The sequence below is a fragment of the Solanum tuberosum genome, unplaced genomic scaffold (assembly GCF_000226075.1).
Source record: "Solanum tuberosum cultivar DM 1-3 516 R44 unplaced genomic scaffold, SolTub_3.0 scf00355, whole genome shotgun sequence".
In the NCBI taxonomy this organism is placed as follows: domain Eukaryota; kingdom Viridiplantae; phylum Streptophyta; class Magnoliopsida; order Solanales; family Solanaceae; genus Solanum; species Solanum tuberosum.
The window spans coordinates 109,147-128,900 of NW_006239277.1; the positions used below are offsets into that span (position 1 = coordinate 109,147).

The 19,754-nt window shown below is 31.9% G+C and overlaps 1 protein-coding gene and 1 pseudogene across 1 annotated transcript; both read left to right on the forward strand.

Annotated features, from left to right (window-relative positions):
* The first annotated feature begins 14,315 nt into the window (after positions 1–14,315).
* LOC107063410 (uncharacterized mitochondrial protein AtMg00810-like) lies at positions 14,316–15,584 on the forward strand. Its single transcript, XM_015315264.1, has one exon. It carries the CDS (start codon positions 14,316–14,318, stop codon positions 15,582–15,584), a length of 1,269 nt encoding a protein of 422 aa, XP_015170750.1.
* A 274-nt stretch (positions 15,585–15,858) lies between these two features.
* LOC102578716 (nucleolar GTP-binding protein 1-like) overlaps positions 15,859–19,754 on the forward strand; it is an 8,233-nt pseudogene continuing 4,337 nt past the window's right edge.

Genomic DNA, 19,754 nt, shown 5'->3' on the forward strand with positions numbered 1-19,754 from the left:
ACCCACCACTCCAAAACCAATGTTTCTATATTTAATAAAATTTTCAATATCTTGTACGATAAGTTTAATATCATAAAATTTAAATGATTACACATTTCTTTAATTTAAAATCACAAGATTTAAAAATCTTTTTTTTCCCCTTAATTTTCGTGTTCAGTCAAAGAAAAATACTTAAATTTCGTGTTTAATCAAATTAAGATACTTTTAGGTTATTTATTTTATTTTATTTTAAGTAAGAAAAAACCGTTAAATATGGAGTAGTTTTTCTAAAGGAGAAACCATTGGTGGTCCTTCTTGCATTCGATTGACTTGGTTCGAAATGATGTGCTAAACTTTTGCAAGAAATTTCGAAAAAAAATAGATAATTCTATTTTATTTTATTTTGCAAAATATAACGAGATTTTACTCTATATAGTCGAAATTGCTACTTAAGGCGAGTTTACCTCTTTTTTTCTAGAAGAAAAGGCCAACAAAATAGCCAACGATCTTTACCTTGCTCCAATAATCATTACTTTCACCATATTCTTTAATATATTTTTCTCTTGTTTTAATTAGATAAAACTATTGATATCAAAGTATTAAAGAAGAAAAATGATTAAAATTTATTCACATTAAATATATTTGTATTATGAATTGATAAGTTATACTAAGCTTTTTAAAAATAAATATCAAACATTAGTCAAATTTTTTTTTAGAAAAGATCTCACTGTCTTGTTATTCACATTGTAATAGATTTTTCTTTTTAATTAAAAAATCAAAATTCTATAGATTCCACTTTAAATTTTAGGCCCCATTTGCCTTAGCTCTTTTTCAAACCCTTAGAACCACACAAATAAACATATGTTTATACATGTGATAAAAATGTTGAATTATATTTATTTGGTAGAATGAAATAGCATATGATATATATATATATATATTATTAAGGAAAAATCAAAATAATATATAATCCATTGATATGGAGGAATTGAGATCTTCAATCTCATAGGTAATTTTTAATTTGTATTGTTCAGATTTTTTAAGAATATTTTTTTGAATGAATATCAAATATGATAAATAAAGAATTCGAGCAACAAACTATTAATATCTAGATAATAGTCTAGATTATACTAATCAATGTGATCAATTAACCAATAGTTACGTTTTAAATAGTCAACTACATATTTGGAGATGGATCCCAAATTCTCGTGCCATTCTTCTTGATTTTTTTTTCCTAAAAAAAATGTGTCCACAATTTTGGTAATTTTTTATTTTTTATCAATCTTTGTTTCTTTATTTTTTTTTGGTAATTAGTCAATGAATGTACATGTCATATGTCGTAAGCCTTATAGCAAAGTTACAAATTATTTAAGGCAATATCATTTAACAATATTTACAAAATTTTAATATTAAAACTTATATTATTGTGGTGAAATGGTAAGTACTCTTGTGAGTTATTCTCAATATAAGACTTTTCTACGCAAATTCAAATTAGTTGAACCTCAAAACGAATACAAAATACCTTATGAAAAACAAAATAAAACTTATATATATGACACATGAAAACTTGTTTAAAATATGAAAGTACTAGACTTTTGTAAAGGGCGATTATTTACTTAAAACTTGTACTTATTATTAGTCTTAATTAAGACACGGTTTAGTATACATATATAGAGAATATCACTTTTGGTCCCTTTATTATTGATAAATTTTGATTTTAATTTCTGTAACATATAATTTGATATATTTAATCTTTAATTAATTAAATTGAGTGTTTTCAACCCCTCTATGTAGGAAATGTGATATAGTTGGACTATTTGTAAAAATATATTATTATTAAATATAGAATAATAATATAAATATTATAAATGTGTAATTAAATCACGGACCATTTTTTTGTGAATATTCATTAACAAAAGAATTAAATTTATACTTTTGCAACAAGTCAAACAAACTACACTTGCACTTTAATTTAATCCCACCCCACCTATCTAGTAGGTCATAACAATTTAATAAATGTAACATCCTATATTATATTATTCCACACTATATGTACACGGTCACAACTTTCAATTAATAACTATTGGATTACTTTTTCAGCGTTGACGATTTTTTCGTTCACTTTTATTTGTTCAGTATTTTTTTAAAATTACTTTAAGTTTAAAAAGTATTATTAATAAATTTTGAAATTGCATTGTTTCTTTTCCTGAATTTTGACTTTACAAAGTCAGAAATTGAATCATCAATGCCATAATTAAAATGCATGGATCAATTTGGAATTATTATATTTGATATGCATCAATAAAGCAATATCCAAATTTTAATTTCTTTTCATATATATTTGTTGACTAGATTAGGATGAGATATTAATTATGCATGCACTTTCTCTAGAAGAGATGATATTTTTGGCTACAAATTAATGGTCAATCAACTAGTCTTTTGCATCACTTTCTTGACTTTTTTTCTTATACACACAACTATATATTCATATGGTAACATATAGTAGTAATTAATAATTTTTCATAAAGATATATTTTATTTTTAATTTTATCATGTTGATAATAAGATAGACAAACTATTCTAGATATTTATTTTTGAATCAATGAAAATGCTATAAGTAGAGGCGAATTTAAGGTATTGAAGGGTCACTCAAACTCCTTCCGTAAAATATTAAATGGTAGATATAAGATCATTTTTAAATTTATGCATATATAGAAATTTTGAACCTCTTAAACATAAAATTAGAGGGGCTCAGAAAATTCATCTCGATATTTCAAGTTCTAATCTCAAGCATGATAAAATTTATGCTAGTCGGTCGTCTCATATTTTTTAACCAAATTTAGATTTTGTTTTATATATTTATATATCTCAAATTACTCGAAAGTATTTATAAATAACTCTTTCATGAACGATGAATTTTGTTTAATAATTTTTTTTTGTAAATTATATACTATAGATATCATTCAATTAAGAGTTTGCTTCATTTTACTCTATATATTGATATTTAATTAGTTATCATTTCGTTTTTTTTCTTGCAATTCTTTTCTAGATAAATTCATTTTTTTGAGTTGAGAGTATATTTGACTCTATAGAGATATAAATAAAAAATTTATTTTTTTCAGACTTCACTATTACGCTGAGTATAATATTTGGTTAAGAGTTGAGACAATTTTTTACTAAAATTGTTCAAGTACTATTTTCCCTCCCTTCTTGTGTAACTAAATTAAGACAGTATTACATGACTAAAATTCTATATTTTCCAACTTGCTTACAATAAATATATTATACTAATATCATATACATTCTATTATTTGATAGACTCCAAAAAGGAATTTGTCAGCATAACATTAAATATCTTTTGGACAAAATTAACATTTTTCAAATGTACCAAAGTGAAATAGTCAAAGGTAGTCATTATCTTCATATACCAATAAATATATTTCCAGTCAAAGCAATACAAAAATAACCCTAACTAGTTATTTTCTCTATATAATGGTTAGTCATTTTTTCAATCCTCAAAATATTTTTTGACTTATTTTTTATATTTTAAAAAATCTTTAAATGGTGTCATATTTGGGTGCTATGAATAGGTGATAGCCTTATTTCTTGTACTGTTTAGGCTTTCTAGGTTGTCACTTAGACAAGGAAATAAAAGTTTTTTTCTCGTCCCACAAAAAATGCATGGGTTAATTATATTTCTTTTTATGAGTTAATAGGTGAAAGGACATACTAGTGCTTAGAAATCCGATTGATATTGAACTAAAACTATAGTTGCTACTATTGAAAACAAAGAAAATTCTATAACTTTCGGGATTAGTTTTGATCAATAAATTGATATTTTCTCTTTTAATTGTTGCTTTGAGAAGAAGTTGAATTTTCTTTGGTAGTCTCGTGTATTATAAAGAATAAAAATCATGTGAGAGGGCACTGGATATAATTCATCAGCTCGAACAAAGTGAGAGAAGAGTTTATTTTATCGCAATGTCGACTCTTCTCTAGTAATCTTCTTAGAAAATTAGCAAGCATGAGGACTTTTGTTTCCAAAGGATGTGGATTTAACATTCTTATTTTCACGCTAATCTCAATCAAGCTTGAGAATAAGTAAAATAATATTTTTATAACGACACTGTTTATTTGAATAATTTTTGGTTAATATATATGTATAGTTATAAACATATAATATAAAATACCATGAAAAATTGATTCTAGAAAAACTTCATCATTATAGTGTAATATTGTTAAAAAAAAATATTTGTTATAATACGATGTGATATATTTTAACCATAGTTACTCACCATTTATTCTAGATTAATTATCAACCAATATTAAAGAAATTTGTATATTTGCTGTTACCTTTAGTAATACGTTTACACCGTCCATACACAAAAATTATTTAAACAAAAGAAAAAGGACATTTTTGACAGTTGGATTAAAAAAAAATAAAAAATTCGTAAAGGTTCTGTATATTAGGATTAATTAATTAGTGGACGGCATTTTGTTCATTTGATTTGTTAAATAGCTAAAAATTAAAATCAAATTATTTGACTCTTAAAGCAATATATTAATTATGTTATGCACTACTTGTGGTGTATCAAACAAAAATAATATTTAATAGTTTACCATCAACCGAATAGGATGTGACGCAATAGATAAAGTTGCTCCTTTTTTAAGTAAGAGATATCATGTTTGAGCCTTAAATATGAATTTTTTTTTAGTAATTCCTATCTCCTAAATGAAATTCTACTCAGCACGAATTCGAAATAGTCAAACTTCGATACAGTTATCAAATATCGAATGAAAAAAATAAAAATAAATTGATAGCTTGAGGTTGATGTCATAGTATGCCCAAAAAAACGAGATAATAACGACATATATAGTTGTCAAATTGTGTTTATGGGTAAAATCCATATACTATAAAGCAATATATATATACATAGCTATCACACGCCAAGGAGGTCCCGTTCGGATAAGGGAAAACTTCAGAAATTATTTTTGAATAAGATATTTGCGTTGATCTTTTTCTGAACCAAATCGGGGGAGGATAAAGAAAAAAGGGGAATCAAAATGGCCCATTAACCCTACTTCTTTTTCAATCAATAAGTATCGTGGACCCTTCTAATAACGAAAGAAAAAAATAATTCCCAATTATTAATAAATTTAAGTTTGCTTTTATATGACATCTGAATAAATAAAATGATAAAACTAAGGTTAACAACGTTTTTGATTCTTTGATTGTTGATAAAATTTAATTTTAATCTTTAAAATGATATCAGACTAAATGTATTTTGTTTTTCAGATGTCATATGAAGCAACGTTTTTGATAAAACTAAGGTTAACAACGTTTTTTATTCTTTTATTATTGATAAAATTTAATTTTAATCTTTAAAATGATATCAGACTAAATGTATTTTGTTTTTCAGATGTCATATGAAGCAACGTTTTTGATAAAACTAAGGTTAACAACGTTTTTTATTCTTTTATTATTGATAAAATTTAATTTTAATCTTTAAAATGATATCAGACTCACTTATTTGAAATTTGTACGTTTGATCCTTTTTGTATACATATAATCACAATCTTTCAAAATGACTAATTGTTTCATACATACTTTTTTTTATTGTTACACACACTATCTACATATATACTTTTAAAAATTATTTAAAATATAACATATTTACTACAAGACCAAAAATGTATATTGACTTTGTCTTGATTATTTTTTAGTTAATTAACATAATGTCATTGTCAACGAATTTAATTTGTTCACCCAGTAATTGATTATCCAGCTATTTAAAATGGTCCACATGTTAAATACTTTTACTTCTCTCATTTATAGAATTTTGTTTATGTGACATAGACATTCAGTATAAAATAAAACTTTGTTGTAAAGTAATTAACCCTTTCTTTGAATTATTCAGTCATTTATAAAATTGAATAAAAGAACAAAATTCATATTGACTCGTCTTATATCATGCGATAGTTGAAAAGACAGTGAGAAAATTGTATTGTGGGAGTTGGGCTTTTGAAATGATTTTTTTGGTAGAGAGCGCTCTTTTCTTTAATGGATTTCATGAGGTGCGAGCTTAAAGGATAAAAATTAAAAATATTTTTTTTCAAAAAAATTACCAGTATAATGTTTTTTAATTTTACCAGTGAAACTCCATGATAATATTATTATAAAAATGTTCAAAAAGTAAATAACTATTAATTGACTATTTCTATAAATATGAACGAGGTATATGATTATTAGGAGTAGTAGATATTTTTTTTTTCTTATATGACTATTGAATTACCGTCTGTTCTTTCTTGAATTATTCGATTATCATAAGACTTTATTGAGTACAAGAATAATATTTATCTCGATCCATTATAAAGTAGTATTTGATAATTGACCTAGATCCATTTATTTTTATAATAACAACTTTCAAAGAAGAAAAATAGTGAGGAAAGCTACTTTGGAATAAAAAGGCAAGCCGTCTAGATAGACTAGTCTAGTATATATCATAATTCATAAATATTGAGCCAAAGTCGTTATCTCTCTAATTAAAGTGCATCCTTTTAGATAAATATGGATCGTGATGGCATGATTGAGATTTAATCTTATTCTTAACTAGATATTTTGAGTTTGAACTTCTGAAATGAAAAAAAATAATCTTGTTACGAACGACGCCACAAAAGATGAGTCTTGCAATTGTAAATTTAGTTTTAGTCGAGCTTTATATCCGATACAGATAACGAACATCGAAAAAAAAGTACCTACTATATTAAATGTCCGGCCTCTTCAAACAAAGAAGCTTTACCAAGTTGAGTTTACTAGTTGCAATATGGCTGGTTTAATTGCAACATACATCACCCTCACCCCAGTCACCATGTTCCTACAACTACCTAATTAATTAATGAAGTCAATTTAGATGATATATATTTTTATATTTAATCATCTGATATTCAAAATTATGTGACATTTTATGACGGAAGGTAAATTGATAAATCATCTTATATTCAAAATTATGTGACATTTTATGACGGAAGGTAAATTGATATGTATCTAAATTGGCAAGTTTCTAAAGAGTAATATAAATTGACATATTAAATAAATCTCACGTTGAAAAATGTTGTATATACAAGACAAAACACAACAGGGATTGTTGGGCTCGATGATGGTCAATGGATAAATCTATAAGGTGTGTTGAGTCAAAACGAGCAATATTTGTCATGAATATGAGTTATGAAAAATTTACTACCTTAAGTAGGGGGGGGTAGGGGGTGTCCCTAAATATATATTAGAAATCTCTTCATTTTCATAGCTCAAAATTATGTAATATTTCGTAACGAAAGATGGTCCGATATATGCTTAGGTTGGCAAGCTTTAGTAGAATAGTGCACACATCACATTAAATAAATTTTGGTTCCGAAAAAGGAGAGAAGAGTGAAGTGCTATATAAGATATACCATAATATCACAAGTTAGAAATATTGTTGAGCTCGATGACAATGGTATAGCTTATTTAAAAAAATAAATTATGAAATTTATTGGGGCAAAATAAATCATGTGTTATGAGTTTGAATTGTGATTAACTTATTAAGCATAGAGAATTACATCCCACCTATCACATCCCTTATATTAATGATGAAATAATTAGCATTCATGTAATATTGTCCTACTTGCAAGTTGCACCCATATATGCCAAGTTTTAATCTATTATTGCTTAACTCAATCATTTTTTTCATTTGTTGACTGATTATTTGATTATAGTAACACTTTAATTTTCTCTAGTGGTAATTTATCTAAAATATTAGAAATGGGTGAGGATGATTTAATTTTCTCTAGTGGTAATTAACATCGTAGTATGAATCCTCAATATTTATATATCTTTCCATTTTAGATTGAGAGTCAGGAACTAAGATATCTTGGATCGATATTTACGAAATAAATAAAATAAAATAGTTTTTGTAGATCTCTCATGTATAAAAATAATTTTTTTCTTCATAGTTATAACTTTATAACACGCTTAATCAAATTTCGTACATGAACAAAGTTGACAGAGAATTGTTAATGTATCCTACATATAATTAAGGGTAAAATGTTCTCCACAATAACAAATTCCTTTTTAATGTTGTCAACCATCAACTTTTTTTCCGTTTGATTTTTTTTTTGAATAAAATAATATATAATACGTTATTATGAAATATGTTTATTCTAGGTTTTAATTTTTTTTTAAAAAAAAAGTATAATTCTTGTAAATTAGTTCAAATATGGCTCACTTTATCAATTCTCCGGATATCATGATGAAGCATATCTCATAATATATATATATATAACAAAATAAATACATGAACCAAAATCAATAATTCAATATATATGTTATGAACATATAGTCGAATTATTCACCAATCGAAAATATAATTTAATAGAGGGACATTAATGACGATAATAATATGTTTGGATACATTGAACCTCTTCAAAATTCGTAATTATATCCTATAGGAAAATGAATAGATTTTATTTTACCACTTAAACTATTTTTGGACGTATATTTATTTAATTATTATTAGTATTATTTTTGGACATATATTTATTTATTTGTTGTTATTATTATTTGCATTATTGAATTCATATATGAGAGACCACCAACATATTTGGAAAGCAAACTAATTACTTAAAGATTACACAATTAATGATACTCTTTTCAATCACAAATTATCTGTCGTGATTTCAAAAAATAATTATCTTATATTATTTGTCATTTTAAAAATACAAGATAAAATGAATTTTTCATCCGAATTTTATCCTTAATGTCAATTCTTCTACAAGATAAATATTATATCTCAAGTTAAAATGGGGTAATTTTAAAATTGTCCCAAATAATAAATTTTAAAAAGGCACATATACAAGAGAAACTCAATAGATAATTTGAGATGGAGCATAAATAAAAGAATTCCATCTAAATGATCAAACCAATGATATTAAATAGTAGCATAAATGATATTATTGCAACGCATACTTTGAAATTATTAAAATATTTGTTTGGGTCAAATAATTAGGTATACGAATGCCACTAATTAATTGAAATATTTAACAAATTAAAATGCTATGACGTTATTTTTGCCCTCTCATGAAGTAGAACTAGTAATAAAAGGATAGTGATTATTCTACAAATATTCGAATTAAATTTTCATGAATTTAAAAAAAAATACAAAAGCGATGTACACAAATTAAATTATATAACTTATTAATTAAGATATATAAAGACGATGGCATGCGACTTGATATTAAGTTGGGAAAATTGTATGAAATAGCAAACTATTAATTCAAATTAAATACTATAGCCATGATTTCTTTTATTTGTAATTCGTAGCAAACATTTCATGTTTTTTGCCAATTTGTATACCGAAATATACAAATAGACTCATTTGATATACATATGTGTTGGATAAAAATTAATTACAGGACCCATTTGTATACCGAAATATACAAATAGACCCATTCGGTACACATATGTGTTGTACATATGTAGTAATTTTGTTTATATACAATTACTATGTTTTAGTTTGTATACCGAAATATACAAATACAAATTTTTATGTATATGTATACCAAAATATATAGATTAATAGCCATAGCAAACATAAAATTTAGTATGGAGCGCAATTATACAAACTATAGCTATAACATACAAATATGATTTTTATGTTTGCTAAATAAAAAATTTATTCTATTAAATTCATATTTTAAGAAAAATTGTTATGAATTTTGATGATATTCAACCAAACACACGAGATTTTCCTTTATTTTTCTTTTTCTTTTTTTGGATAGTCAAGTTACACAAAGTCAAATTCTGCTTTTGAAATAGTTATTTAATTTTAATTTGATGATCATTTTTTTTGTTTGCAAGTTTATTTGCTTCGAGCTCAATTTCAGATGTGCACGATTGATGTTTGAAAAATTATGTCTGATTTAAACATTTTTATTTGAAGTGTGGCTTTGTGAAAACTAACGCCAGATAATTTTATTTGAAAATTTGTATGGTTTGCTATATCAACTTTAGCTATTTTTCATTGGAATTGTAGCCATGGAGATTTGGATATATAATGGTTTGCCAAACCAACTTCAAACATATTTTTGTATGAAGTATATTGCCTTGATAAGACCTAACTTCAAATATTTTAAATTGACGTTATGGTCTTAAAAAAACCAAATTCAAATATTTTGGCATAATATTATATATATATATATATATATATATACGAAAGTGGATTCTAATTAAATATTTCCTTCGTCCCAAGCCATTTAAATGACAACGTCAAAATAGGATGCTTCAAGAATTTTACAAAATGCATCATCGACTTCTCTTGCAGCCATCGATACACTCTCAATTCTATACTGCAAGTCCAGATTATAAAGATGAGATTACAATTTAGTTAATCACACAGTTAGCATTAGTTAGAGTTAACAGAGTTAGTTGGTTAAGTTGTTATTCTGTCAGATCAAGTTAGTTAGCTGAAATAGTGTATATATACACAATACTGTATTGATTATATTCTCTCAGTTTATTCTCAATAAAAATGCTTTCACTTCTCTCTCTCTGAATGCTCGTCTCGTGAAGGTTAAACCTCCATTAATGGAGGAAGCTTAATATTTTCCAGCTTATGCTATTGATTTTGTCATGGTATCAGAGCAAGGGATGTTCTCTGTTTTCCGCATCTGCATTACTTCGTGAGTATTGCACATCCAGTTTCTTTTTTTTCTTCTTCTTTCGATTCGATTTCACGATCTGTGATTTAGGGATTTCGTGATTTCTTGTTCCCCTGTTTCTTTGTGTTCACTTCCTTAGATCTCGTTTTCTCTCTTCTGTTTTTTTTCCCTTTGTAAATCCTGAAATTGTCCCCAACATTGATCTTCAATTTTCATCCATGGGTGATGCACCAGTTGTTGCTCCTCAAATAGATTTCAGTAGTCCACTCTATTTGCATCCTTCTGAGAACGCAGGTTCAACATTATTACCAGTTGTTTTTGATGGAACTGGGTACAGATCATGGAGACGAGCTGTTCTCAGGGCCCTATCTGTTAAAAGTAAGACTGGTTTCATCACTGGGAAAGTTGTTAAGCCAACTTCTACAGATCCTTTCTTCTCGCAATGGGAGAGGTGTGATGATATGGTGACCTCATGGATTCTCAATTCCCTCTCACCTAATTTGCGCGACAGTTTACAGTAAGTTAACAATGCCATGGAACTTTGGACTGAGTTAAAAGAAAGATATGACCAGACTAATGGTTGTAAACTCTATCAGTTACAAAAGGAGATCAATGATTTTGTTCAAGGAACTTTGGATATCACTGGTTATTACACGAAGATGAAGAAACTATGGGAGGAGATGAACACTCTTGACGTTCACTCCCACTGTACTTGTGTATGTGTCTGTGGTGGTAAGGCCAAAATGCACCAAGCTGAACAGGATAGGAGACTTGTATATTTTCTGATGGATTTGAATGAGATGTACACTATTGTGAGAGGAAGCATTCTCATGATGCCTGCATTACCTAGCATGGCACAAGCTTTTGCTATATTGTTACAGGAGGAAAGACAAAGGGAAGTTAGACCTCACAATCACACTACTTTGGAATCCACTTCACTAAATGCCTCTGTTTCACCTAATGTTGCTACAGGATCCAGAGTTTTTAGGACCAACTATGCATCCTCAAGAGGAGGTACTAATAGTCCAAATCCCAACACCAACACTGTCTTCAGAGGTAATTCTAGCACTGGTAATAGATCAAATCTGTTTTGTGACTTCTGCAAACGTACCGGTCATACCAAGGATAGGTGCTACAAACTTCATGGTTATCCATCCAATTCTAGACCTCCTAAGGGAAGAAGCTCAGGTTCTGCAGCAAATGCATACAGTTCTGAAGATGACAAGAATCACAATGAGGAGTCTGATGAGTCAAAGAGGCAAATGTCATTGAATCTGTCCAAAGGCCAATATGAGCAATTGCTTAACCTCTTGGGATCTCTGCAAGCTGGAAATGGGACTGATGGCTCAGGAAATATGCTTAGTGGAGCTGTGAACCTAGCAGGTATTTTGGCTTGCTATTCTTCAATTACTGAGATAGGTAATCTATCATGTAAATGTACTAGATTAGCTGCTGATTCTTGGATCATAGACTCAGGAGCATCACATCACATGACTTACACCAAAAATGCCTTAACTAACCTTAGAACACTACCTTATCCTTCCTTGATCACCTTACCAAATGGATACAAAGTCAAGGTAACTGAAATTGGTGATGTTTGTTTGAATTCAACATTGACTCTGTACAAAGTTTTATTCATACCTAGTTTCAAATTTAATTTGATTTCAGTTCATTGTTTGGCACTCCAACTCAAAGGAACAGTCAGTTTTAACAGTTCTTCTTGTCTATTGCAGGGCCCTTCTCTGAAGAGCCCTCTGGGACTTGGTAGAGCTAGGAATGGATTGTATTTTTTCTGCCCAAAATGCCACAACTGTGGTCCAGTTTCTGGTGGTCTATCTTCTGTCCTCTGTTGTTCTACTGATAGTTTTTTCAATTACCAACATGTCCCTTCCTTAGTTCAAAGTAAACAAGTCTTAATTGGGCCTGAGTGTCAAGCTTCACCATCTACTGTAAAAGGTTCTCCTGTTTCTAATAAAGAAGCTTACACTGTTGATTTTTCTTCAAGTTCTGTCAATAATTTTCCTTCATTTGCTGTAAATTCTTTCCACACCAATGCTCAGGATAGTGAATTTTTGTGGCATACTAGACTTGGACATGTACCTTTTGTTAAGATGAGAGGTATTTCTACCATACCAATACATTTTTCAAACAAACAACCTTTTACTTGCACCATCTGTCCCATGGCTAGACAAACCAGAATACCCTTCCCTGACAGCCTTACCACAACCACAAATGTGTTTGAACTACTTCACATTGACCTATGGGGACCATATCATGTGCCTACTCATGATGGTTATCATTATTTCCTAACCATGGTAGATGATCATAGTAGGTCCACTTGGACTCAATTACTCCGATGCAAAAGTAATGCATTACAAACTGTAAAGGCCTTCATAACGCTTATAGAAACCCAATTCCAAACTAAACTTAAGACTATCAGATCTGATAATGGTTTAGAGTTCACAAGTGCTGAAGCAACTTGTTTTTTCCAAGAAAAAGGCATCATACACCAAAGATCCTGTCCTTATACACCTCAACAGAATGGTGTAGTAGAAAGGAAACACAAATACCTCCTTGAAACAGCAAGGGCACTCTTGTTCCAATCAAAACTACCTATCAGATATTGGGGCGAATGTGTCCTCACTGCCACTTATCTCATAAATAGACTACCCACAAAACTGTTGCAAAACAAATCTCCATATGAACTACTGTATCACCAAAGGCCAACCTATTCCCACCTTAGAAGTTTTGGATGCCTTTGTTTTCCAACCATTTTGAAGAATCACAAGGATAAATTTGAACCAAGAGCCACACCACACATTTTTATTGGATACCCTTATAATACAAAAGGTTACAAGGTCCTAGACTTGGCTACCAAAAGAATTCATGTATCCAGGGATGTTTTTTTTCATGAAACTGTTTTTCCCTTTGTTATTGCTCCTCCTAATTCGAGTTTTAATTCTGTCATGAATTCGCTTGTTAATCATCCTGATAAATTGTCTAACATACCTGGTACAAATAATATTTTTGTTCATGATGAACTGTTGAACTCTCATGCATCACCAGAAATTGCCATTGATCATGTTCCCATTACTACTACTGAAGCCACACTGAATACCTGTACACAACCTGTAACTGCACCTCCACTCTCATTTAGTGATGCTCCACCAGAACCTAGAAGGACAACCAGGTCCATCCACACTCCCAATTACCTGAAAGAATACAATTACACTTTACCTAAGCTTCATCCTTCCACCTCTAACACTAATACCTCTGCTCCACATTCCCTCACCTCATTTATATCCAATCATGACTATGTTTGTTTCACCTCCCTATGCCCCAATAGTCAGCAGCTAGTTCACACTTTTCCACATGACAGTGAGCCTTCATCTTATGAAGAAGCAATTTTAAATCCTGCTTGGCAACTAGCAATGACACAAGAATTTGAGGCGTTATATGCAAATGACACTTGGGAGTTGGTTCCTTTACCTAAAGACAAGCATACTATTGGGTGCCGATGGGTGTATAACATTAAGTACAAAGCAGATGGAAGTATAGAGAGGTACAAGGCAAGATTGGTAGTAAAGGGTTATACACAATAGGCTGGTATAGACTACAATGAGACTTTCTCACCTGTAGTAAAGATGACTACTGTTAGGACCCTCATTTCTTTGGCAGTTAAAAAGGGTTGGGACTTGTATCAACTAGATGTTAATAATGCTTTTCTCCATGGTGATTTGAATGAGGAGGTCTTCATGACATTACCACAAGGACTTGCAATGGTTGGTAAGGGCATGGTCTGCAGATTGAAAAAGTCATTATATGGCTTAAAGCAAACCAGTAGACAGTGGTATGATAAGCTAGCTAGCAGCCTATGTTCAAAAGGGTACACTCATTCCAACATTGACTATTCCTTGTTTTATAAGAAGCAGGGATGCTCGTTGGTGTTTGTTGCTGTCTATGTCGATGATATCATTTTGACTGGGACTGATTTGGAGGAAATTGCCTCTTTGAAACCCTTCTTGCATGATCAGTTTAGAATAAATGATCTAGGGAAACTGCATTATTTTCTGGGGTTGGAAATACTATATAGACCTGATGGTGTCCTCATTTCACAGAGGAAGTTCACTCTTGACCTCCTGAAGGAGTTTGATTTTGTTGACTGCAAGACCACTACTTCACCACTTGATCCTGTTGAAAAACTGATGGCCACAGAGGGCACGTTATTATCAGATCCTACTCACTATAGAAAGTTGGTTGGCAAGCTCAATTTTCTCTCCAACACAAGAATGGATATTGCATATAGTGTCCAGCACCTCAGTCAGTTCATGCAATCACCCAGAGAACCTCATTTGAAGGCTGCTTATCATGTCCTAAGATACCTCAAACAAGACCCTACATTGGGAATATTTGTCTCTACTAAACCTGACCTCAATATCAGTGCTTTTTGTGATTCAGACTGGGCTACTTGTCCTGATTCAAGAAAGTCAGTCAGTGGTTACCTAGTCCTCATGGGCGATAGTCCCATTAGTTGGAAGTCTAAGAAACAAGCCACAGTCTCCTTATCTTCTGCAGAAGCTGAGTACAGGGCTGTGAGACAAGTAGTTGGTGAATTGGTATGGCTGGAAAGATTACTTGATGAGCTGACAGTGCAGTGCTCCTTGCCTATATCTGTTTTCTGTGATAGCCAGGCAGCAGTTCACATAGCTAAGAACCCTGTTTTTCATGAGCGAACTAAGCACATAGAGGTGGACTGTCACTTCGTTCGAACCAAGCTCCAACAAGGCCTGATCACACTCCAACACATTTCCACAGGTTCTCAATTGGCAGATGTTTTCACCAAAGCCTTGACTGGTGTCAAGCATGCTACTCTTTTGGGCAAGTTGTTTGTGTTCAGCTCACCTCCAACTTGAGGAGGGGTGATGAGATTACAATTTAGTTAATCACACAGTTAGCATTAGTTAGAGTTAACAGAGTTAGTTGGTTAAGTTGTTATTCTGTCAGATCAAGTTAGTTAGCTGAAATAGTGTATATATACACAATACTGTATTGATTATATTCTCTCAGTTTATTCTCAATAAAAATGCTTTCACTTCTCTCTCTCTGAATGCTCCTCTCGTGAAGCTTAAACCTTCATTAATGGAGGAAGCTTAATATTTTCCAGCTTATGCTGTTGATTTTGTCAAGATGGTGCAGTACAATTTTAAGAAGATTACGGTGGTTCCCAATGGGAAGGACTTTGTCGATATCATTTTGTCTCGCACCCAGCGTCAAACTCCTACTGTTGTGCACAAAGGATATGCTATCTCTCGTATACGTCAATTTTACATGCGCAAAGTGAAATATACGCAGCAGAATTTCTATGACAAACTCTCCACCATTATTGATGAGTTCCCCAGGCTTGATGACATCCATCATTTCTATGGGAACCTTCTTCATGTGCTCTACAACAAAGACCATTACAAGCTTGCCCTTGGCCAAATTAATACTGCTAGAAATTTGATTTCTAAAGTAGCAAAGGATTATGTGAAATTGTTGAAATATGGTGACTCACTTTATCGCTGCAAGTCCCTGAAAGTTGCAGCTCTTGGGCGTATGTGCACTATTATAAAGCGCATTGGCCCAAGTTTAGCTTATTTGGAACAGATTAGGCAGCACATGGCAAGACTTCCCTCAATTGATCCCAATACTCGAACCATCTTGATTTGTGGGTATCCAAATGTTGGCAAGAGTTCATTCATCAACAAGATTACAAGAGCAGATGTGGATGTTCAACCGTATGCCTTCACTACAAAGTCCTTGTTTGTCGGTCATACTAACTACAAATATCTGAGGTATATATCAAGTGATCGACACTCCAGGGATCTTGGATAGGCCATTCGAGGATCGTAATATCATAGAAATGTGCAGTATTACAGCTCTAGCACATCTGAGGGCTGCTGTGTTATTTTTCCTTGATATTTCTGGTTCTTGTGGCTATAGCATTGCGCAACAGGCCGCTCTTTTTCACAGCATCAAATCACTCTTTATGAACAAGCCGTTGATGATTGTATGCAACAAAACAGACTTGCAGCCATTAGAAGGGATTTCTGAGGAAGATAAGAAGTTAGTCGCGGAGATGAAAGATGAAGCTATGAAGACAGTGATTGGTCAAGGTGGCGAGGCAACAGATGAAGCAGGTCATGTGCTGTTAACTATGAGCACTTTGACTGAAGATGGCGTAATTTTAGTGAAGAATGCAGCTTGTGAGAGGTTACTGAATCAAAGGGTGGAATTGAAATGAATCGAAAAGTTAAATGACTGCTTGAACCGCTTCCATGTTGCTATATATGCCAAAAAAACGTGACCAGAAAGAGAGGCCGGCATGCATACCTGAGGCAGTGTTGGAAGCCAGAGCAAAGCAAGCTGAGAAACAGAAAAGGAAGCTCGAGAGAGATTTGGAGAATGAGAATGGAGGTGCTGGTGTTTATTCTGCAAGCTTGAGGAAGCACTATCTATTAGCAAATGAAGAGTGGAAGGAAGATATAATGCCTGAAATTTTAGATGGGCACAATGTCTATGACTTTGTTGACCCTGATATCTTACAAAGGCTTGAAGAATTGGAGAGAGAAGAAGGTCTTCGTCAGGAGGAAGAAGGAGATGATGAGATGGACGGTGCAGAGCTGACCCCTGAAGAACAAGCAGCATTAGCTGAAATCCGGAAAAAGAAAAGTTTGCTCATTCAACATCATAGAATGAAGAAGAGCACCGCAGAGAGTCGACCCACTGTACCAAGAAAGTTTGATCAAGACAAAGAGTTTACTTCAAAAAGAATGGGAAGACAGTTATCTGCTTTGGGATTGGATCCAATTTTAGCAATCAATCGAGCCCGAAGTAAGTCATGGGATCGTAAGCAAGAGAGATCAGTTGAACGTGGAGATGACAACAGTAATGAAGCAATGGATGTTGACGAGATTACTCCCAGCAAGAAGCAACGTAGGTCTAGATCTCTTTTTATGGCAAGATCTGTTGGGTTTAGCAAGGTGTGAATGAGAAATAAAAAAGAGAAAATGGAAAAGTGGAATAACCGCTGAAAGTGGGGGAACCAATTTTGGAGGGAAAATAAAAAATCATTGCAAAAGTGCAAATGAAAGGTCATTTTTACCATATTGGTAGAAGAAAGGAAATTGTTGTCCTTATATTAGGAAACACTTCCTTTAGTTCTTAAAGGGTTAAGAAGAAGGTGCCCCCTCGCGCCGTCATCGTCGCTCGGCTTCGGCTTCGGATTGGTGTTGGTGTAATCCTTTCGAAAAGTCATTACTTTTCTCAAAGGACACAATGTTCTGGAAAAAATGGGTCTGAACAGATTTTTCTGAACAGACGCGTTCCTTGCTGCAAATGGCTATAAATAAGAGGTCTTTTTCATTTTTTCAAACACTGAAATTTTTTCCTCTCTGCATACATTTTCTTGCATAAATAAAATTGTCGATCGACTGAGTCTGTGTGTGCTCTTGTTGCTGTTCTTGCGTTCGCTGAAGTTATTGAAGTTTGAGGTACCGCTACTTCTTTAACAGGTTAATCCGTTTTATCTTGGAAGGAATTAATCTGCAACCTCGGGTACAGTGATGGATTAAATTTCTTAAGGAAACACAGTGATTTCTGTGGACTCGGATTAAAAAATCATTTTGTCTATTCCATCTTTTTTCTGTTTCTGTATTATTGACTAACTTGAATACAGGAGATAACAATCTTAAGAAATTTAAATGGTTTCTGTATTTGAGGTTTCTGGAGATTAAAACCTTTATGGTTTTCTACTCTGTTTGAATTTTTAAAATTCATTCGGTTAACGATTAAAAGAACATAAAAACTTTATCGTTAAATCAGAAACAGTCTGTGTAAGGATTTACTCTTTACTGGTAGTATTTCACATACTAAATTGTCTGCCATTTGTGACAGAAAAATGACTAATTCAAGTCGAGTAAATGCTGAAACAGTAATGCTGGAACAGTAAGTGCTGCAACAACATCAGTTGCACACAATCGTTCAAATGCTGTCCTAGCACCGGCTGAGAAACCTGCAAAGTTTTCGGGAGTCGACTTCAAGAGATGGCAGCAAAAAATGTTCTTTTATCTGACTACGTTGAGTCTGCAGAGGTTCATTAATGAGAACGTTCATGTTATGTCAGATGAAACTCCGACCTGAACGACGAATCTTGGTAACAGAAGTATGGACACATTCTGATTTTTTGTGTAAAAATTATATTCTGAGTGGCCTGCAGGATGATCTGTACAATGTGTACAGTAATGTGAAAACCTCAAAAGAACTCTGGGATGCTTTAGAAAAAAAGTTCAAAACAGAGGATGCCGGAATGAAGAAGTTTATTGTGGCAAAGTTTCTGGACTATAAGATGATAGACAGTAAGACCGTCGTCACCCAAGTTCAAGAATTGCAGGTCATAATCCATGATCTCCTTACTGAAGGTATAAATTTATTTAATACCTATGTTGGAAATATTAAGTTTATTCTTAATACTCACATAATCTTTAATATATGATTGGTTGTGAATGATGATTTTCAAGTGGCTACCATTATTGAGAAGTTACCTTCATCGTGGAAGGACTTCAAAAACTACTTGAAACATAAACGCAAGGAGATGACTGTTGAAGATCTCATGGTAAGGCTGAGAATCGAAGAGGATAACAAGGCCGCAGAAAAGAGGTCGCGTGGTAATTCAGCAATATCAGGAGTAAATATTGTTGAAGAAGATCCCACAAAATCAAAGAAAAGAAAGAAAGCATCTGGTCCAAAGAGCAATCCTCCTAAGAAGAAATTCAATAGAAGCTGCTTCAACTGTGGCAAACGTGGTCATAAGGCTACTGAATGCAAGGGTCCCAAGAAGGACAAGAAGAAGGATCAAGCAAATTTGGCTGAATCCAAAGAATAGATGGACGATCTTTGTGCAATGCTTTCAGAATGCAACTTGGTTAGAAATCCAAGAGAGTGGTGGATATATTCTGGTGCCTCATGCCATAATTGTGCCAACAAAGAATTCTTTTCATCATATACTCCAACACCTACAGACGAGAAGTTGTTTATGGAAAATT